Genomic DNA, 24,613 nt, shown 5'->3' with positions numbered 1-24,613 from the left:
TTCAATCCCCTTCTCTCAACCTTTCGTTAATTCGAGTTTTAGAGACATGAGGTTTTGATTTCAATTGGTCACAGTTGTACCTGACTGCACACCATCACAAAGCACCTTTAAGGTTATCACGTAGAGCAGGTGCTGATTATGCATCAAGTCTGAATCCCCAAAACGTAGACGATATTCGAGGAAAATGTTAACGTTCCTAATTAACTTAAATTGAAGTACCGGGGAATGTTTCTCGCGCATATGTTGGGGTGTCAACATATATTTAAGTTCTTGCTTCATGAAATTTGTAGACACTAAACACAACCATTTTTACACCTCTACACTGAATGAATTCAAGTGCTGTCATTAAGGAAGAATGATGATGTCGGAATTGGCTTGACCTTTATCTTGTCGATAGCACATAATAGTAATCACAAATGTTTGCTCAATCTGTAAAAGATATTGAGAAAGGGACGGGATCGTTACCCATGTCCAGCGAAGATGACTCAAAACAAATATATACAACAGAAATTAACAACTATGGGTCACCGTACGGCCTTCAATAATGACCAAATCCCATACCGCATAGTCAGCTAAAATGGCCCCGATAGGACAATGTAAAACAATTCAAATGAGAAAACTAACGGCCTTATTTATATATAAAAAAATAACAAAAAACAAATATGTAACACATAAACAAACGACAACACTGAATTACAGGCTCCTGACTTGGGACAGGCACATACATAAATAATGTGGCGAGGTTAAACATATAGTCATTTCAGATGAGTTTGGCCAAACCGCATTGTCTGTTGTCAATGGCTGGTATAAATTCTGACTTTGAAACTACTTTTCCTTGATATTGTCAAATAACCCTGAATTTAAACCAGTCATAAGATAAGCACTAACTTCACCACATACTTTCACACGAATTTGAATGTTGTCATATAATAATATACATTTATTTCCCGTGGCTTTACGGAGATTTGATTTTTTTGTTCATCCAAGAATATATTTTGAAGGTAAACAAATCTTTATAACACCCGAGGCCAAGGGATATTAAACTGAAGCAAGCATCAACAGCAACTTATTTGAATCAATTAGAAAGTGTCTGATGTTTGAAGTGGGGTCATCACACACAATAAATGCTTGTTCAAAAGATAACTTTTAAAAACAGACTCCCATTATCAAGGAACTATTCTAATAAATTACCTTTCTATCTTCTGCGTGTTGCATCTAAAGCTGAATAGCTTTATATTCCAATCCCAGCATATAAGTGTCAAATTAGACATAATATTACTGAATAATAATGCATTTAGCTGAAGTTCATTAACGACTATTAATTGTTTATTTTTCGTTTTCTTTATGCTCCCGTGAGTTTTTCTATCGTGTCGTATTCATTGTGCCCATATTATCTTTTCCTCCGGTTTATATTGTAATTTTAAAAGATATCCATGTTTCTCGAAGATTCGACAAACGTTGCTTTATGCCAGGTAGAACATTTTCGATTTCATTTAATTCAAAAGAGTGTATTTTTTAAAAACAGCATTCTGTTTTTAGCGTCTTATCATTTATGTATTAAAAATTCTGAAGAGAAGATTTCAAGTTAAATAAAAAAAAAAGCCAAGAACAAGTCATTCAATATATATTGAAAATTAATGAACTATTCAATAGATATCCATCTTTTTTTGTTTTGTCATTAGTATAAAGTGTTGACAGTTTATAACTGAGGTGGCAAAACAAATTTAATGAGTTTTATCCGATTCCAAAATTACTGTTTTCGGTTTAAAACATTTCAATCATCATCTAAATATAAAACAAAATGGTAGATACACAGTACACATACAGAACTTTTCCGTTGAAGACAAACTGTCAACGCATGCAAAAAAGTAAAAAGAACAACGAAATTGCAAACTTGTCAGTCATAAATAGTCATCAACGTACCTAGTGTTTTAAATTAGTTCCAGTTAGTCCTGATTTATGTTACGATGTTTATAAAAGTGATAATTTTACAAATAAAAAACATAAAATGCAAATATTAAAATCATAAGATATAGTAGAACTGAGTTTAATCAATATTTGTTGAAAACAAATCTAATAGACCACTTTCGAGTTCATCCGTCACCGGCAAAAACTCGTCAATTATACACGCCTTTATGACGTCATTTACCAGATAGAGGGGCTCGCCTGTATCCCTGCACTATTTACGTTCATCAAGCGTCTTAGTGATCGTCTTTGTGCAGGATAAACTAGAAATAATGGTTGCTCTGTAGGTACTTACTGACGTTTCCCTAATGACATCAGTGTTGATTGTCAATTTTGAGAATTCAATTTGCCGAATAATTCGTACAATATAGAATTATAGTTATCCAACCACTCGCTCAACATTGGAAGGAAGTGACGACGCCCCTAAACGCACAAATGACGATGATAAAGGTGCGTATAATTGACGAGTTTTATTCCGGTGACGGATGAACTCGAAAGTGGTCTATTAGTTTACCTTTAAAGGGATCGTCTGTTTCAAGTTGTTCATATGATAGTGTTTTACAACATATACAAATGACAACTGCTATCAGAAGTATGGTCAGAACAGAGCCTCCAGCAATTATCAGAACGCTGAAAAGAAGGTATTATTTTAACAATTTATTGAAGAAAAAAATGTAAAAATTAATTAATTGTTACTATTAAAGAAGATCATAAGTAAATGTTTTCTGAGACAGAATTCTCTTATATTTTGCTAAAATAAAGATTTTACTATGCTTTTTTCAAAAATATAATAAAAAGTATGGGTCACCTTGCTATTTTTCAAGCTATGAGTCGTTAAAAATTTCCTAAACTTGGTTAGTTTGTTCATGAAAAAACACATAAGAGTGCATAAAAAAATTCTTTGAGACAGAATTTTGAAATAAATTGTGAAAAGAAAGGTTTCATAATATGTTTTAAGAAAATAAATAGAAACGATGGTGTCACCGAACATGCTTTCTTGCCACAAGTTAAAATGAAAAATTTCCCTATAATCCCAGGAAAATTTTGTATTAAAAGAGTTATCTCCCCCTAAATGGCTCTTTTGAAAAAAAAAAGATTTTAAAAACAAAATGTTTGATATATGTTAAAATATTTTGGATAATATAAAAAATAAACAATTTTTCTTTATATGAATAAACAGTCTAACCATTAAATTGCAAATCTGTTTCCAAATTTGCTGATTTGGGCAAATGACTAGACCGATTTTTTACTGTGAGTGTACAATCCAAAATCGCAATCCAGATGCATTGTGTATTTTATTGTTTTTCGCTAATGACTTTATTATGTATGCCGGGGATTATTCGGATCACTGTTTGGATATCAGAGACATATTTAATATAATCTAGCACATATTGTAAGAAATATCTGTTCTTTGAAAACTAAAAGAGTGTATATTGATATTTTGTAGTTTAGTGTGACGTCCATTTTAATAGTACAACTATTTTTTTTTTTAAACAGACAAACAAATTTGACAAATACACTAAAACAAGATGAATTTGACAACGACGTCAAAACAAAAATTCGTCTTTGACAATACGTACCGTATAAAGAACTCAGAGTATCGATATTACAAAGGTTAAGTAGATATTTATACAAATACAAGGATTGACAATTTGACGAAACACTGTACAAACTCCGCTTTAGTACAATCCAAAATAATGGGGAAAAATTAATCTACCTTGAGCATTGCCCCTTACTGTTCAAGTTGACGAAAAACTGACAAAAATTCAAAATGACAATACAAACTGAACAGTCTCAAACGTTACATATAATACGTATGAACTTAGAACCGTGGGTTTTGTCAAGTGCAGCGGAGGGGTGAGCAATTCCTTAACATAAACGTTTCTGGCTTATGCCTACAGTTTTTGCAGCTCTTTTTTTTTGTATCTTAAGTATTTGCTCTCATGGTTATATGATCTGTTAATATAAAGTACAAACAATACACTTTTACTTTAAAAAAGTACTTACAATACACTGAAACTTTTAATAAAGTACTTACAATTCAGTGATACTAAGTCTAGATTGGTCATCTAAACAAATGAAAGAATGCTTATACTATTGAATTTAGATAAAACACTCTATGTAAAAAGTCAAATCACAGAAAATACTGAACTCAGAGAAAAATCAAATCGAATAGTCCCTAATCACATGGCAAAATAAAATGACAAAACACATCAAAACGAATGGACAAGAACTGTCATATTCCTGACATGGTACAGGCATTTTCAAATGTAGAAAATAGTGCTACAAACCTGGTGTTATAGCGATAAACCTCTCACTTTGTTAACAGTATCATCAAATACCGTTATATTTACAATGATAAGTTAACTAAATAGACATAATAAATAAAAGAGTCAAAATATTGGTACAGTAGTCATCATCGTGTAACATTTGTAAAATTGTATGTGTTTGGATTAATACATAATATAAATAAGAGATCATTCAGGTATAATGAAAACAAATAATTTTGTGTAAGTTTTACTTTCGTGTGCTATTATACTCTCCTGTTTGTTTGTTGGGTTGTTTTGTTGTTTTTTTTTTCATTTTCAACATATTTCTCAATGATAAGTGTATAATCAATTATATAATGAACATAGAGATGTCAAATCGAAACCTATTAATCTAAGAGTCATTTTAAATGCTTCCTGTCTTTGTAGATATTCTTAGCATTGTCTTTAATTGACTCGAACATATAACAAATGGAAAAAAGTGACAATTAAGGAACGTGCAGATAAGTACAACAAATGTGACGTGTTTTTTTTTTTTTTTTTTTCTTAAGCGAACAAATGTTCTGTTTAAATGCTAATCACTTACATATATTTCCCCGACATATCCATTGCTTGCCTTTTTGATTAACTTCTTTTGTGCTTAGGCATTACATTAATACTTTAAAAAAGTCTTTGAAATGTAAAATTTTTAGAGTTTGTTTACTAGTATATATATAACCGTTTTCGAATTAAACTGTATATTATTTAAATGACCAAGTTAGTTAGAGGATTTGAAGGACTTTCAACACGGAAAAATGAAAAGAGATGGTCAATATATTTGGTTTACCTACTTTTGAAAACATCATCTTTGTGTAAAACTAATTTTTCTCCCAACTGCACTCCATAATCACAAGAGTAACTAACGTTCATATCAGCTCGTGTAAGATTATTGATAATAAGACTGAAACCATCTGTTCGAACATATCCCGAATACTTCTGTGGGACTGATATACTAGCAGTTTTTACGTCTTTAAGAATTGTGCGTTTTGTAGGAGTCCATAAATACCATCCTGCATCTTTCATACAACAGTTCGACACTCTACATAACAATATTAAGTTTTGTCCATAGTCAGTTACTTTGTGTTCTACTTTCCATCTTAATGAATCTACAAGTAGTATCACACTTTGTACAAATAACCAAAGAGCGCACCTATTTTCTGGAAAGTATATAATATAATAAGTCCAAAATAAAAATTTACCTTGTACGGCGTTTGCCGACCGACCCACTCAAAATGGTGCCGACTCGATAATTTTGTTCCAGTTTTTTTTATTTTATTTATTTTCGAGTTTGACATCGTGGGTCTGGGTTTCCGACCTCCGAAATTTTAGCACTTTCTAAATCGGTATCTTTGAATTGCTTGCCCCCATCGTAGTTTAACAAAAGCTTTTATTATACATTGATTTATCCGATGAAATAATCAGCACTATTGTTTTTAATTTCAAACTTCGGTTGTTTAGCTGTACAATTTCGATCACATGATTAACTGTTTGTTTTGCCTGATATCAATTATTGACCTTTAAAAGTCAAATATGGGAGGAATCAGTTCAATGAAAGAACATAATGGCGTCATTGGCAGATATCTTACTGTCAAAAACACCTAGTTATTTCCCAGAGTTTTCACCCTTAAGAATAAAACGATGCATAAACTTCCTGAAATGGGTGGATAGGGCTCAATAAATCATTCCCAACGCATTTAAGTAAAACTTTACCCTTTCTCTGACAACGTGGTCCTCGTCTATTTTTTCAATCATATACGATTATTTCATTACTGTTTAGTGGTTTCAACTTAACTGGTGAACTATTATGGCTTGAAGGAAGTATTCCCGTTGTCAAGGGATTCATTACAATTTCGTATTTTTACGATTTCTTTACCTTACATCGTGTATTTTTTTCAAAATCGAATAGAGAGAAAAAAAATCTCGTAAATAATTATAAACGAAATTAAAAGGGGATTTAAACATGTAAAGTTTTAATAATACTTAGTAATATGACATCTTTTTTTAAAGCTGATGAGGTTGTTGCATACAATATGCAATATACAAAACTAAAATGCATCAAAGTACAAGTTATATTGATGACAATTTGCAAGTATTTGGTCCCCTTTTTAAATGAATTGAATTCAATAATTTTATTACAATAGGTATACAAGTGTTTACAAATTACAAATTTGTATGTTTTTTGTTTTTTTAAGATTTTTGATTACATAGTTACACATTTTTAACTTACCATCAGTATGCTTTCATATATCTTATTTATCAGAAATGCGTCTGAATCAACATATAACATCTTTTTATATTATTTCAAAGAGTGTTTATCAGCTACAAAACCATCAGATTGATGCATGCATAGCAACAAAACCTTGTACTATCTGTTCAGGGTTTATGTTTTCTATTATGTGTTAATCAAAACTGTTTCTACTGTTAAGTATTTAAAAATAATGTACAGATCTTACATTTTGTTAGCTTGTTTTAAACATGTCAACTACCTATTACCCAAACACACTGCATACAAATTACAGTGTTTATGTATAAAAGAGGGACGAAAGATACCAAAGGGACAGGCAAACTCATAAATCTAAAACAAACCGACAACGCCATGGCTAAAAATGAAAAAGACAAACAGAAAAACAATAGTACACATGACACAACATAGAAAACTAAAGAATAAACAACACGAACCCCACAAAAAACTAGGGGTGATCTCAGGTGCTCCGGAAGGGTAAGCAGATCCTGCTCCACATGCGGCATATAATTTACGTTGATGCTGATCATGTAATTTTTGGATAATATTTTATATCTGATCTTGTGTAGATTATGGATGGAAGTCATGTGTGTCTGTTGTAAAGGAGTAAGTTCGGTAAGTGCCATATTTGGCCCAAATTATAAAGTTCATGGTAACAAGACAATAATTGTTTTAAGTTGCCTTAAATAAATGTGAGAAAGTTAAACAGAACTGTTTTCGTCAAATTTTTTTTTCTAATACGTTGAGTTTTACATCCCAAAAAGGTCAAAATAAGGGATTTTGGTGAAATTTGACAAAATCAGCTGGATTTCAACCAAATAGAGGATCAGGAAACATAGAGCACAGGCGTCGACAACCTTAATATTCAAATAAGACATGTTAAATGTCTTCACAAACATTATTTTAAAAGATCTTTGTTGTCGACGTATGCGCTCTATGTTTCCTGTCAAAAAATATTTGGAAATTTACCCATTTTCATTGATTTTTTTGTGAAAAATCAATATGAGTACAACTTGTGACGTCATAATGAAACGCAAACACGTAAAATTTTCAACAGAATGGTTCATATCCTATCTAGTTAATGTGTTAGCTATAATTTATCGTGATATTGGTCAATAAATCCGCATTTGAAATTTACGCTAAAAAAGGGGGCCATTTTAGGACCGTATCGAACATACTCCTTTTCACTTCATCCCCCATCCCCATCCTAATTGATCAGATTGACTTAAAGAGTTATCAAAGGTATCAGTGTTATAATTTAATACGGCAGACACGCGTCTCGTCTACATAAGACTCATCGAAAACGTTATAAAGCCAAACAAGTACAAAGTTGAAGAGAACTGATGACCACAAGCAAATTCCAAAAAGTTGTGTAAAATACAGCTAACTTAAGGTAATCTATTCCTGGGATAAGAAAATCCTTAGTTTTTCGAAAAATTTTAAGTTTTGTAAACAGGAAATTTATAAAATGACCTTATATTTGATATTCATGTCAACACCGAAGTTCTGACTACTTGGCTGGTGTTTACCTCGGGGACGAAACGTTCACCAGCAGTGGCAAAATGTTTTTACTAGGATAACTCGAAATTATGGTGACCTTAATGCGGACCTTGTTTAATAACCAATATGTGTTCAATCTGATATTATAATATTAGCGACCATTATTATCATGCATGATTTATGAGTATCTGTGCTCCAAATGCAGAACTTAATTTTCATGAGTTAAGTTTTTATACTTCCAATGGTTTTTTTTTATAAATGAACAGATGTTAGAGAAATTATTACGATTTCAGGAAAATATGCATACAACTGTATATTTGAGGTATCAAAATGTGATTTCATATTAATACGCAACTTGACCAATCTCAATGTTTTCGCATGAATAAATACCTCGAAAAGATTTCTGAATTGACCTGAATCTGAATTTCTTTCTGATATTATGATATTAGCGACCATTATTATCCAGTATATATGAGTATTTATTTGCAAATGCAAGAATAAATGAGTGCATGTATTACTGGTATACTTTCAATTACTTTCAATATACTTTGAAATATATATGACAAAGTTAAAAAAAAAATTATTAAGATTTTAGAAAAATCTGCAAACACATGTATATGTGAGTTATCAAAATTGTAATTTTATATTAATACGATACTCACCAAATCTCAATGTTAGTGCTAATAAATACCTCAAAAATTCTGAATTCAGTATTAGAAACAATTTAAATTACCTGCCAATTGCAGTATAAGAATCAGCAGGGGAAATAAAAATAAAATACTTATTGATTCATAGCTGATGAAGACCTACAATAAACAAATATAAACAAGTTATGATCCTTGTAAACTCATCGAACCTTTAAACAAACTTATAAGTAAGGGTTATCGTACCAAAATTGTAATTAGATCTCTGAATATAGTTCACATTGGCACTAATATTGATTTTGTCATTAGCAAATTAAAACATAACTAAATTTCATTATCTTTTGAGATGTATAGAGACACAGACACGTTAACTTTAATTTCCATAGAAGTCGCTCTTCACTATACTACTACCTGTCGATGCATTTATTTTTGGCATTGCACAAGTCATGTCTTCTTTGACTATTAATGCCGTTAAAATACTCAATCCCTGTGATGTGTTTTAGTCGATTTTAGTCTTTGATGCATGATTTTTTTATTATTAATTGGTTTTGGCTTTTAACTAGCTGTCAGTAACTGCGAGTACTCTCAAATCGTATTTGTTTGTTAATTCGACCTGTTGATACTGTTTATAATGCTTTTTTGTTATTTTTTATTTATATGGACTTTGTCTGTACACCAGCTTTGATTATTTGTAATATCTTCATTTTTTCACTTATTCTTACATAATTTGTATAAACCTCAAGATTATAAAAAACCGGGTTTTTTTCTAAAGTGAACATTGAGTGGTTAAAAATTTCTCAGTGATGTCCTGTGTTTGAATTTGTTTGTTAGCTTTTTGGTCATGAATGTTTTTCTCTAACATTTAATTAACTGTGCATTGGTATTCAGGTATCGCAGATCAAATTTATTCGTTCATTGTGTATTCATACGTTTTTTGATTGAGTTAAGTCTTCCAATTGATATTTTATCGTATATTTTTCTATGTTGTGATGTTATGCTATTGTTTCAGAAAAAGGGAGAAGGTTTGGATCCTTAAAACGTTTAATCCCGCTGCAACTGTTTGCACCTGTCCTAAGTCAGGAATCTGATGTACAGTAGTTGTCGTTTGTCTATGTAATATATACGTGTTTCTCGATTCTCGTTTTGTTTATATAGATTAGACCGTTGGTTTTCCCGTTTGAATGGTTTTACACTTATAATTTTTGGGCCCATTATAGCTTGTTGTTCGGTACATGTGAGCAAAGGCTCCGTGTTGAAGGCCGTACTTTAATCTATAATGGTTTACTTTTTAAATTGTTATTTGGATGGAGAGTTGTCTCATTGGCACTCACACCACATCTTCCTATATCTAGTTGTGAAGTTAACATTATAGTATTCTCAAAGATATAAGAACCCATATACATATATACTATTTCCTCGAAATCACACTAAACTCTGAAACACATATAAAAAAAATGCCTTGACTCGATAGTTTCTAATATTCAGTACAAAACGAACCTACATGTAGTGAAAAGCTAGGATTTATGCGTCTTAATTTGATATTTATATATAATTGTAAAGTGAGAACACTAATATAACTATTTATAACTATTTCTGAAATTGAGAATGAAAATGGGTAATTTGTCCAAGAGACAACATCCTTACTTAAGAGCAGCTAACAGATGAAGGCCACCAAAGGGTCTTCAACGCAGAAAACAATTCCACATCCGGAGGAGGTACTCAGGTGGCCCCTATATAAAACTGTGTACTAATTCAGTAAAAATAGACGTCACTCTAAACACAAAAACATGTGTCATCCTAGATTTTGACTTTGGCTTTTACTTTACATGATAACACTATAAACCAATGGGACTCCATGAATTAAGTTGCAAGCCATATGACCTTGACAATGCCAACCAGAAGTGACATTGCGTTAACAGTCCCCCCTCCCCCTCCCACCCACCCTTAACAAGAAGTAGGCGTGTTTTATTATGTTTGTTTAATATTTAAGTATATGGAACCATACAGTTTTGCAATAAATGTAAAGAAAACCAGGTTCAACCCACCATTTTTTCATAAAATGCCCTGTACCAAGTCAGGAAAAAGGCCATTGTTACATTATAGTTCGTTTCTGTGTGTTTTACATTTCGGTGTTGTGTCTCTGCTGTGTCATAGTTCTCTTGTAGTTGATACGTCTCCGTCAGTTTTAGTTTGTAACCCGGATTAGTTTTTTCTATATCGATTTATGAATTTTGAACAGTGATATACTACTGTTGCCTTTATTTATATAATGTCGGAAGTCGCATTTTCAAACCTGAAGTAATCAGCGCACGGTTAGTTATCTTCTGACATTAGAATTGACTATTGTTTCTTGTGCTGTATTAGTGTTTCAAAAGATGTCGCATAGATTTGTTACCAGCACATAGTAGAGACCTTATATCTTTTGAAAAGAGATCTTGCTTGATGACCTAGAAAATAATGTATATTTGACGAATAAATTGACAGTTTCTTCGCATTCATTCTTATACATCATAAAACCGTGGGACGTTTTGTATAATGTTGCTAGCCATATGACCTTGAAAAATCCAACCGGCAGTGACCTTGGGTAATCCACCAGTTGCTTTTTTGTTGGTCTTGCTTTATTAACCATATGTTTTTGTAATCAGCGTTAAGTAGTCTATCAAATCATAATTGAATTACCATTTGTTCAAGCCGGGAGTAACAAATTATGTCCCTTAATTCAAACAAAAGTGCCCAAAATCCATACATTTTATTAATCAGCGTACTATAAAAGAGGGACGAAAGACACCAAAGGGACAGTCAAACTCGTAAATCTAAAATAAACTGACAACGCCATGGCTAAAAATGAAAAAGACAAACAGAAAAACAATAGTACACATGACACAACATAGAAAACTAAAGAATAAACAGCACGAACCCCACCAAAAACTAGGGGTGATCTCAGGTGCTCCGGAAGGGTAAGCAGATCCTGCTCCACATGCGGCACCCGTCGTGTTGCTTATGTGATTACAAATCCGGTAAATAGTCTAATTCGGTAGGTCAAATTCATGAAAGGGAAGGGGATTGTAGTTACGACGTAAGGAACATATCCGATATCATTTGTGAAAGGGTTATTCCATAACGGTCAACCAACTCGTGATGGCGTCCGTAAATAGTTATCAAATTTACGAAGGGATGATTTCAACTTCACCATTTGGAACTCTTGGTTTAATAGCTTCCTTGTGAGCAGTAACCCTCTATCAAGAAAATCATGATAGGAAATGCAAGCACGGGAATATCGTATCAATTGGGAGATATATACCCCGTATGCAGGTGCTGCTGGAATGTTGCTACTTAGAAATGGAAAGTTCACAATTGGAAAGCTGAAATCATCTCTTTTGTCGTAAAGTTTTGTCTTCAACCGACCCTCATTGTCAATTTCTAGATGTAAGTCAATATATGAAGCCGACTTAACTGTATCTGTAGTATCCTTTATCTCCAATTCGATGGGATAGATGCGATCCACATAGTCACCAAATTTTGAATTGTTTAGTGAAAGAACGTCATCTATATAGCGGAAAGTAGAGTTAAAGGATATTGCTAACTTCTTATCTTTCTTCCTAAGAAGTTCCTGCATGAAGTCAGCCTCATAATAATAAAGAAACAAGTCAGCAAGTAGAGGGGCACAGTTTGTTCCCATTGGGATGCCGACAGTCTGTTGAAAAACACGTATAAGCTATCATCTGACACTGGAAATGATAACTTCAACCGGTTTTAAATATTATCCCATCACGGCATATCTTTTCGGGCGGAAATACCTTTAATTGGATTCAAATGTAAAGTGTTTCCAAAAAATACAACATTAAAACAAGTGTATAAGCTCAATAACATTAACGCTACCAATTTTTCTGCACCACATACACTTTTTTGTTACTGACAGTATGTGTGACAAATTTAGATTGCTAACTAAGACGATCAAGTACATGTAATAGAGGTTAATAACAGTATATTTGACACAAAAAACTGTTAAATCATTGAATTATGCAAATTAATGCTGATAAAATTTTGATTTTGTTTAAAACAACTGCATAAAAACATCAGATGAAAGGACGCGTGCTATCAGACAGTATTATGAAATATTAATTGGGATTCATTTGAAAATGTTAAGTATTTCTTGAACAGATCGGGTACACTGCCTTGTACGAGTATGTATAAAAGAGGGACGAATGATACCCGATGGACAGTCAAACCCATAAATCGCAAATAAACTGACAACGCCATGACTATAAATGAAAAGGACAAACAGAAAAACAATAGAACACATTACACAACATAGAAAACCAAAGAAAAAACAACACGAACCTATAAGTTATAGATATATTAAGATGTAATATGAGTGCCTATGAGGCAACTCTTCATCAAAGTAACAATTAATAAAGGTAATCCATTTTAGGTCAAGGCAAGGCCTTCAACCTCGAAGCTTTGGGTCACACCGATCAGCAAGCTTTAAACCTAAAAGGCTTCAACAAAATACTAGTGTAACACAATTCAAACGGAAAACAAATGGTCTAATATGTATAAAAACGAAAAACGAGAAACACTTATGAACCACAAGAACACTTTAACAGACGACAACAACTGAACATCAGAGACCTGACTATGGATAGGTTCAAACAATTGTATTTGGGATAAACGTTTTAATGGAACCAAACTTTTTCGTTTTTTTAAAACAATAGTATAACATCATAACATAGAAAAGACACACTACAAAATATCAATTGAATGACTGAACTCAATCAAAAAACTTTATAACAGAAATTTACACACAATGAACGAATAAATTTGATCTGTGATACAATGTAAATACATAGTTCATAACAATAAGGGATGATTAAAGAACATCAAATATGAAAAAATAGCATGATTGTATCTATCATCTTTATACATTAATACATTTGTTTGTTTACATAAAATGTATTTGTTTTCACCTATTTACTTGACCAATCCGTTTAATGAATTAAATGCATGATGAACAACTTCATGAACGTGCTTACAATTTACAAAGAACACTTGTTTTTACTGATTTGCAACGCATTTTTTCACTGATCGCCGGAAAAAAGATCTCATGGTTTTTCTTCATAATTTTTGACAGTATTTACAGACCATGAGCTAAAGCATGAAGTACTGTAAACCAACTAATTTTCGCGAGCGATTTATTTTCGCGAAGAAAGATAAAAAGTTAGCAATATCCTTTAACTCTACTTTCCGCTATATAGATGACGTTCTTTCACTAAACAATTCAAAATTTGGTGACTATGTGGATCGCATCTATCCCATCGAATTGGAGATAAAGGATACTACAGATACAGTTAAGTCGGCTTCATATCTTGACTTACATCTAGAAATTGACAATGAGGGTCGGTTGAAGACAAAACTTTACGACAAAAGAGATGATTTCAGCTTTCCAATTGTGAACTTTCCATTTCTAAGTAGCAACATTCCAGCAGCACCTGCATACGGGGTATATATCTCCCAATTGATACGATATTTCCGTGCTTGCGTTTCCTATCATGACTTTCTTGATAGAGGGTTATTGCTCACAAGGAAGCTATTAAACCAAGAGTTCCAAATGGTGAAGTTGAAATCATCCCTTCGTAAATTTTACGGACGCCATCACGAGTTGGTTGACCGTTATGGAATAACCCTTTCACAAATGATATCGGATATGTTCCTTACGTCGTTACTACAATCCCCTTCCCTTAAATGAATTTGACCTACCGAATTAGACTATTTACCGGATTTTTAATCAAATAAGCAACACGACGGGTGCCACATGTGGAGCAGGATCTGCTTACCCTTCCGGAGCACCTGAGATCACCCCTAGTTTTTGGTGGGGTTCGTGTTGTTTATTCTTTAGTTTTCTATGTTGTGTCATGTGTACTATTGTTTTTCTGTTTGTCTTTTTCATTTTTAGCCAAGGCGTTGTCAGTTTGTTTTGGATTTACGAGTTTGACTGTCCCTTTGGTGTCTATCGTCCCTCTTTTATACGTGTTTCTTGTTTCTCGTTTTTTTGTATAGATGAGACCGTTGGTTTTCCTGTTTGAATGGTTTTACACTAGTAATTTTGGGGCCCTTTATAGCTTCTTGTTCAGTGTGAGCCCAGGCTCCGTGTTGAAGGCCATACATTGACCTATAATGGTTTACTATTTTTAAATTGTTACTTGGATGGAGAATTGTCTCATTGGCACTCACACCTTCACGGTTCAAAAGTAAAATTATGCCAATGTTAAATAATGATAGTTGGTATGCATGTTAATTTATTGCTATTTGCAAATATTGTTTTCTATGGAAACTATAGTGCCCCAGTCCCTCTTAGTGGTTCTTACATTAACGGTACCAATTTTCCTGCACCTGAAACTTTCACATAGTTTACAAATTAATGATTGTTATATGGTTTATTTGAAGGGATCGACTTAAAATAAGTCAATGGTGTTTGGTATGCAGTTGATTAACTTTGGCACACCTCATTTACATGGAAATTGTTTAACCATGTACCTCATTCATGGTTCATTGACTTTTAATATTTAATTATTACTATTTTAATTTTAACATTTGCATAATCAAAATGACAAAAAGGCGAGACTTAACTCTGTGATAACATTTCATTTAACATTTTTTTCATGATGATATGTGCCATTGTCCGGTTTTTTTTCTCGATTTATGAGTTTGAATATCTCTTTGGATTTGTTCGCCTCTCTTAACAATTCAGATTAAAATGTGTTGTCTAATTGTGCAATTAGTGCGAGTTTGACAAGTTTTTATCTTAAAGATGAGTGTTTTGACAGCTGTAATCAGACAAAATACAAAACATTAAAGAAAAACGCAATTATAATAATTAAAGATAAAAGATAAAATTCGATGTGAAATTATCTAGCATTTAAAACAACAATAATGGTACAGTTTTTTTAAAATAAGAATACTTCTTTTTCCCCTTATTTTTCATATCTTTTAATGATTGAAGTTAAAATACATATTTCTGAGTTCAAACTTTCTGGGACTGTTCTGACGTCTTTCGGCGTTTTTATGATGTGCTTGGTACACCCATCAAGTCCTTGAATCACACAAAAGACTACCCATACAAACCCAAATAAAAAATGAAAATGAAAAAAATCATGGCTATACAAAAAAGATACTTCCCCGAGTAGGCAATTTGTTGAAATATTACAGACTTGTACAAGTTGTTAAATTTATTTTGGATTTGATTACTTCTTTTAGGGGGAGAGGAAAGAGTGTATTACATTAATATGATTAAATAAACACCTTAAATATTTCATCTTTTAAAAAAATCTATTTCGCTTTCACTGATTTATTAAAGTTGCGGTTTAACCAGCTCGTAAAATGATTCAGTTTCTTGGATTAATTTTCATTTCCCATCAGATCATTAATAGTAGAGGTTTAATTATCATGATGGGCGGAGTTTTGACCAAATCAGTGGCATCTGACTTACAGCAAGGTCAAAATGACATAACATCTTTCGCCAGATCTGATTTTTTTATGCGTAAAGTATGCATTTTCTATATCTATATATTTAGATTTGTTGAAATGGAATGCTTTCTTACTAGTCAAAACCTAATTGATTTATGGTTACAAGCGAATCTTGAAGTATCTGCATGGTACATGTGTGAATTATATTGAAGTTAATGGAGTACAAGTAGGAAAATCCTTATTTATTCAATTGTGAAATATTCATTTGTGTCATGAAAATGAAGTTCAATGAGTTTAGCACCTAGATGGGTGCCCTTACTTGCCTGATGTGCACACATGTTGTTCCTCCGCCACTTTTCGTCAAAAGCCTGTCTCAGATTTCAAAAAACATCAACAGAACAAGTTGTATACCCAATTCAATATAGTGATCCCTTATGAATTGAGGTTGCAAACTTCATCAAAGATATATTGGAGAATGAAATGTATACAAGAATCTATAAAATATTTTGGGATGCTATGAATATCACAGAAGCTAATTGCATTCAAGTGTGGACATCACAATATAGCTACTAATTACAAAATACAAAGGAGTAGGTCCGGTAAGGACCGGTTTTGGCCTCAAATTTCAGTTTCATCTGACGAAAGATTTTTACCACTTTTTAAACAATCAAGTGACTATTTCATTTGATTCAATTATTTTTTTGTGAAAGATTTTAACTCATTTAGTCATAAAAAACGATCCGATTCAAGCTAAAATATGAAAAATCTACCTAATATGCGAAAAAATGTCACTTTTCAGATGGTTTTTGTCGAAAATGAAAGTGGCCGCATCCGGGTTCATCCTCAATCTTTATATATGTTATGTATTATCATCAAATACAACTTCCATTTTAATATTTTGGATGAACACGAATGCGGCCACTTTCGTTTTACACGGGAACCGTCTAAAATTTAACTAAAATGCTTGATTTTTTTATGATTTTAGTAATTTAGCATGACTTAATGGTGCTAGTAATCAATATATGTGCATTGTATTGCCAAAAACAGCCAATATTTATGTAGCAGAACCATTCTACTATCCAATAAATAACTATAAGTTTACATTTTAACAATTTTGTAAAACTGCTATATTTTGGGGCCAAAAGGGGCTCTTAGGCAACAACCATTTTCTGATCGTGGGGGGGAGGTGACTGGGAAAAAAATATTTTGATGGCCTAGCTGAATGAAATAAAAATTATATTTTGCACTTTACATGTAGCTGTCACCTGCTTGAAAAAAAAATTTGCATTACAAATAAACTATTTTCAACAGTTAAGACAGTGACATAGCAGATTATAAACATTTGTCCAGTCTACTACTGAGCTGTCAACTCAGCTGTCAACGTATATTTGTTCCACCTAACAGAAGTTCCAGTGGAAACTTTATTATAAACAATGTCATAATACTTGTACCTGTTGGAACAAAAATTCTATAATATTTAGTCCATTAGGAACATCTACTGTAATATTTATTCCTGTGGAAATAATATTCCAGAATAGTTTTTCCATTTGGAACTTATATTATAAAGGAACTTCTATTCCGTGACAGATTAATCTAAGATTTCTATTTATACCTTATCCCTTTTTGAATGTTCCTGTAAAAGTGTTTGATCCAGATATATTTAAAAGCATTCCAAATCTCACGCACATTTGTTACTACATTAAGACCATACTTAAAACTGCAACTATTATAAACATGAAATGGTCATTTTATAACGAGAATATATATGGTATCATAAGCAGTCTTTTAAGATAGCCCTGATTGTGTATGACACAGACTTGTATACCGGTAGTATTTCCGTTTATATCATTCTTTATGCTTTTTTTTTCAATGGAATATCAATTATCAGAGTTGGAAACAGTGCTTGAATAAATATGTTAATATAAGAAACATGCACATACATAAAACAGTGCTTGAAGCTTTACTCACTCTTTGCCATTACTTATGGCAATGGTGGACACTTCAATTGCAGTATTAAAATTCAATGACTGCGGTCCCTGGTGTCTGACAGACTCAGAGAATATCATAATGTAGGAAGTGGGTAAAAAAAAACCAGAAACAACAGCCAATGTAAAAAAGAAGATGTGGTATTATTGCCAATGAGACAACTATCCACAAAAGACCAAAATGACACAGACATTAACAACTATAGGTAACCGTACGGCCGTCAGCAATGTGCAAAGTCCATACTGCATAGTCAGCTATATAAGACCACAATAAGACAATGTAAAACAATTCAAACGAGAAAACTAACGGCCTTATATATATATAATTATTTATGTAAAACAAAATGAACGAAAAACAACAATATAACACATAAACAAACGACAACACTGAATTATAGGCTCCTGACTTGGGACAGGCACATTCATAAATAATGTGGCGGGGTAAAACATGTTAGCGGTGTCCCAACCCTCCCCTAACATGGGACAGTGGTATAACAGTTCAAAATAAGAACGAATTATAAAAATCCGTTGAAAAAGGCTTAACTCATCAGATGGACAAAAATACAAGTTGACGTGGCCAGGTACTTATATGCCAGGATATAGACAGAGCCATGCACTTTACATTTTACATCAATTAAAAAATTAAAATAAATTTTATGTGACTTTTATAGTTTTGTGAGAGAAAAAAATGTGTTTCTGTTCCACATGATAGAGAAAAAAAAATTTTGCTTTCCTTCTCATAACAAAAAAAAATTTATCGGAGGAAGATTCTGTAAAAAAATTATGAACACAATAAAATTCCCAGCCCCCCCCCCCCCCGATTAGAAAATGGTTGTTGCCTTACCGCACCTACTCCTTTATGTATGTCATTATGGAATTATCCCCATTTGAAAAATTAATCTTTCGTCTGTCTTTTGGTACCTCATTTATAAGACTTAAAGTTGGATGAAAGAAAATACATATGTTAAAAGTTGTCTAATTGGGGGTGAAAAAAACTTTGTATTGTGCTACCTTACAGAAAATAAAAATTGATGTCAAATAGTGTAAAATATAAAGCACATCATATTAATTTCAATAATAGTACGGTTTCTTTTAACTGAGAATACTGCTGTTTTCCCTTATTTTTCGTATCTTTTAGCCGTAGTTGGCACAACATTTTTGGAATAACGGGTCCTCAATGCTCTTCAACTTTGTACTTGTTTGGCTTTATAAATTTTTTGAAGCGTCACTGATGAGTCTTATGTAGGTATCACCAGCCCAGTAGTCAACACCTCGGTGTTGACATGAATATAATTTTTATAAATTTCCGGATACAAATCGTCGAACCTTTTGAAAAACTAAGGATTTTCTTATCCAAGGAATGTATTACCTTAGCCGTATTTGGCACAACTTTTATGAATTATGGGTCCTTATTGCTCTTCAACTTTGTACTTGTTCGGCTTAAAAACGTTTTTGAACTGATCGTCACTGATGAGTCTTATGTAGACGAAACGCACGTCTGGCGTATTATATTATAATCCTGATATCTTTAGTGATAGTTGAAGATATTAGCAGGCAAAATCGAGGGAATTGTGCAAATGATGATACAAGCATGAAAATTACTACAAAGCATCATTATTATATACTTTTAAAGAAACAACTGCTGGCCATTAAAAAAAAACATTTTTTCAAGATGGCCACCGCCGTTATCTAAAATGGCTGTTTTTTCAGTTTGAAAATATTGATTTTTTCTGGAAAACTTTTCGTTTACCTTCTTTTAGTGAAAAACAGCTGTCAGGTTTGGAAGCTATCTTCCTTACATGTGAATAATTCACTAGACATGAGTATTTGACATATACAGGGTTTGCACATGCGCGAAAATGTAACAAAATTCATTAAAAAATATTTTAACTTTTTACTATAAAATAAGTGATTAAGGATTTTCAATGATATTATTATTTGGTTTGATAACATTTTTCAAGGTTATGACACACATGATTTAACAATTTTGTGCATGCGCAAACTATTAATAGACATAATGAGTGATTTGTATGCACTACCAGGGCAAACTGGTATAAATCGTGGATCATCTCATTACTCTAAAAAGCAAGTTAGTGTAAAATCTATGATGCCACTGTTTAAAAACAAGCCCATTCAGTTGCAATGATCATGTATTTGATGGATAAGACGAAACATGTGGTTAATATGATAAAAACATCAATAGTAACGGCAGATCAGCCACTTTTGGTAATGGATATTCAGTGGGAATTTCCTGATTTGTACAGAGAAGATAAGTTTATCGTCATGTGAGGTGGATTTCACATTGAAATGACTTGTTATAAAATTCTGGGTGATATATTACGTGACAGTAGATGGACATATGTCCTCACTAAAACACTAAAACCATCATTGCAACACTTAGAACGGCATATTCTTGTATGTATGTTCAAATGTACCTAGGACTAGACACGCGCATCAGATAACTCTATGTGTTTTAGCTTGAATGGTATATATCGGCTTAAGAAAGCTTAACACAGAAATTATAACCATGTCATGACTCTGTGACGTTCAATGATTTGATAGACTGGTGTAAGAAAATATAGTCACCTGTACAACAGTTCAATTCCTGGCGTTCAATTATAAAATAAGAACTTCTTGTGAATTTGCATTGGTAGTATGCTCATTTCATGAGTCAGATTTTGTACAAACAGTCCATATAAAGCATGATACCGTATTCATTTAGGTCTATATCGTATAACATATTCTCGATCGCTACCGACCTTCTGCGATATATGGCTTCCCTTCTCTTACGTCACCCACAGGTGGCAATTGATTTTGAAAATGACAATTTCACTGTATTTAAGACCAGAACATATTTTTCTTATGACACAATTGATCAGACAAAAAATCCCAAAATAATACAATTGTAAAGGGCGATGTGTTGTCATAGGTTTAACCGAAGACCTCATCAAGACGTTTTGATGGTAGCTGGACCAGAAGTCAGTAGACTATCAGATGAATTTGCAAGATCTAGTGGTTTGAGGCATTCTATAATAGATGAACGACTTAATGAACACAAAAGGTTTTCTTTAAAAAGATCAAAGGCAAATATTTTGAAGATCGTTTGAAGCAAATACAAAACGAAGGAGAACCGGTAACTTATAACCAGATCAAAAATAACAACTTCCTATTATGTCGGTAAAATAAAACTGTAAACGTTTTTGTAAAAAACAAAGCTAGAGAACCTTAGATATCTTTGCTAGACTTTTATTTCTTCTCACAGTGGACAAATTGATTTGGAATATTTCTTAATCCATAAAGACAAACTGCTCCTCCGTTTTAGTTTTTGGATGTCACTTTAAACAGTGGTATTAAATCGGTGCAAATGGATAAACTTGAACCATTTTGTAATTTGCAGATCCAAATTCTGACGCATTTATCACAAATGGCAGCAATGATTGATTCCAGGCCACCTTGTAGGGCAAAAATATTGAACGATTTTGTCATACGGCCTTAAATAAAATCTTGCATCGATAAGTATTCAAGAGTAGACATTGTGTTAGATTTACTAAATGAATCATTGAAAGGCTAGATGTGAGAAGACAAAAGTTGGGTTCTGGAATAGTTTTCTCTATGAAGATGACAACGAAACGAAATTGTCTTGCCGACAGAAATGCTTCTGTAGAGACTAATAAGGATACTTTCCAGCTACCCCTTGTAAGCATGGAGAAGCAGATATACGAATGTTTGTCCATGTTCGGCATGATTATGAAAATTGTTGTAAGACGGTAATTTAAGGTAGCACCGACACAGATGTAGTAGTATTAAGAATTGCAGCACTCCAAAAATATGGTGGAACAAACTGTGAATAGGTTTTGGCAGGAATGAAGACTTTTGATGGCTTAATTCCAGTACGTGATATATCAAATGCGTTTGGTTCTCGTGTAGCTACTCTTCCTTTCATTCATACATTCAGTGGATGTGACACTAAGGGAAAAGGTAAGTTTGGATGACATGAGAAGTATTGCAACATGTTAGCTGCGTCAGATAGAAATCGACCTTATGCAAATGAATATCAATAGATCTTTTATATACTTTTCGGTTAAAAATATCTGAAGGGAAAGTATGTGACTGTTTGAATATTGATTTGTTATAACAACCCTTGAAAACCGACCAATATTCACCATTTAATTTCGTATTTTAATGTACCAAAATCATCGTAAGTCATATAGATGTACATGTGAACGTACACTTGCATAAGGTCGATTTCTATCCTACGCAGCTCATGTATTAAAGGGACGTACTAATTTCTTTGCTGAAGTATAAAGACACATACATGGACATAAAAAAGCATTTGTTTGCATCATGTATGGCAGAAAAACATCACTATTTGTTGTTAACGAGAAATGATGTAAATTTTCACCCAGGAAGCAGCGGCATTGTGATGTAGTTCCGCCTACAAGAGTTTTTTTCCGGAGCACATCCTAAGATCAACGTATCAAGGAGGATAAGTTTGGGCTCAGCCTGATTTATGTATCAATTCATGAACTCTGGGGTTAGATGAAAGAAAAAAAATCGATGACAGTTGGGAACCAAAAAGGACTTCTTCGGCTGCCGTTAAAGTTGCATTCTCCTTTCGGGAACTTTTGAAATGAGGAGGCGAAAAATCCAGTTATGTTGGTGACTGTAAATGCTACCGTTCTGTCCTTCCTTGTACGAGTTTTTTTTATTGGCTACTGTCAGATAATTATAAGATAACGAACCTGTCTTTCTAACAAAACTAGGCATTTATTATTAACAAAGAATGTGATATCACTTGTTAAGTTGATGAAAATTTATAAAACAAATCATTTTCAAAAATTTTGCCGCCATTTTGAAACCGGAAATCACTCTTTTTTGTCATTTATGTGTTGTTTTTTCGTACTTTAGAAACTGTAATTTACGCTTAATAAAAATTTACATTGGATTATACCTTTAACACAACTTTCAAGGATTTACAACTGGATATGACGCCTTTTGCAAAAAAAATCGGTGGCCATCTTGAAAAAATGAAAATTTTGATGGCCAGCACCTGATTTCTTTAATTGTCATTTAGTCCACCCTCATACCAAATTTAATGCTTGTATTTCATGCTTGTGTTATAACTTGTTAAGTTGATGAAAATTATTAAAATATTTTTTACGTATTTGCCTCTAATTTGGAACCGGAAACCACTATTTTTCTTCATTTATGTGTTGTTTTGTCGTACTAAGGAGCTGTTTTTAACGTTTTATCATAACTAACATTGGACTATACATAACACATCTTTCAAAATCCCTTGTAAAATTGCTTGAAAGTAAAAAAAATCGATTTTTGTTTACACTTTTGCCGACATTTTGAAACCGGAAGTCACCTAAAGTTTCATTTAATGTATTGTCTAGTCGTTATTTATGAACTGTTATTTGCTTTTTATCAAATCTAACAATGGATTTTACATATAATACACCTTTCAAAGGATTAACAAATAATGGCTAATTTGTTATGACGCCATTTTCAAAATGTGTGGTGGCCATCTTGAAAAAACGTTCTTTTTTTCTGGCCTGCAACGGATTTTTTATAAGTATCATTTAGTTAATCTTTATACCAAATTTCATGCTTGTATCACGATTTGCACAATTATGTCCATAATATCTCCCACTATAACTATTAATGATTGAAGTAAAAATATATATTTCTTAATGCATAATTTCTGGTACTGGTAGGATGTGCTGTTGATGGTACACCCATCAAGTGCTTAAAAGTCACACAAATACAAAATCAAATATACAATCAAAATGAAAACAATTATAAACTATAATCCTGAGCTGAAATATTACATGCTGTAAGATATAATCTGTAAGATTGATTTTGGATATTAATGCTTCTTTTAGAAGAGGGATGAATTTATTGCTAGAATTATTGATGATATTCATTTGATATTAAGACTCATCGTATTTAAATTATTATTTTGTTTATTTCACTAAGCGTTTTAAATGTAATGGAAAGTTTTTAATCAAGAATTTGAAGAGAATGGAAACAAGGGAATAGGATTTATAAAAAAACAAGACAATTGCCTTAAGCATGAAGCAGTCATCATATTGATGTCTGTTTTATATACTTAGAAAAAAAACACGATAGTTGGAATAAATAGTTCATCTTTTAAAAATGTCAATTTCGTTTTCACTGATTTCTTAAAGCTGCGGTGTAACATGAAACAGTTTCTTTAATTAACTTTTACTTCTCATGAGTGCAAATTGGAACCACATCTTTTTAACAGTAGACCATGCATCAAACTTGGCAATACCGTAACTCGATGGATTTCATTACGGAACAACGTCCTGGAGGGTAAAACAAATCCGAAAACTATTTGATATTATGTAAAAGATAAAGGACGTAAGGTTGTTGGACCCATTTTAGATTATATTTATTGTGTTTGTTTGCATAAAATAATTCTCTTATACGCAAACAGGTGTAAAGTAATCAATCAAGCAATGCTTTACCACATGCATC

General features: G+C 32.6%; 1 protein-coding gene across 1 annotated transcript in view; it reads right to left on the bottom strand.

The window, feature by feature from the left end:
• Positions 1-1,774: 1,774 nt before the first annotated feature.
• LOC134689911 (uncharacterized) overlaps positions 1,775-24,613 on the bottom strand; it is a 42,152-nt gene continuing 19,313 nt past the window's right edge. The window contains exons 3-6 of the mRNA XM_063549876.1: positions 5,063-5,377; positions 4,004-4,034; positions 2,480-2,595; positions 1,775-1,785 (exon numbers count right to left, since the gene is read on the bottom strand). Of these exons, the coding sequence (XP_063405946.1) occupies positions 1,775-1,785; positions 2,480-2,595; positions 4,004-4,034; positions 5,063-5,377 (473 nt within the window). The remainder of the gene's footprint in view (positions 1,786-2,479; positions 2,596-4,003; positions 4,035-5,062; positions 5,378-24,613) is intronic.

This window comes from Mytilus trossulus, chromosome 11, assembly GCF_036588685.1.
Source record: "Mytilus trossulus isolate FHL-02 chromosome 11, PNRI_Mtr1.1.1.hap1, whole genome shotgun sequence".
Taxonomy (NCBI): Eukaryota; Metazoa; Mollusca; class Bivalvia; order Mytilida; family Mytilidae; genus Mytilus; species Mytilus trossulus.
The sequence above is the reverse complement of the archived record's forward strand: the minus strand, read 5'-3'. Positions and strand labels throughout refer to the sequence as shown.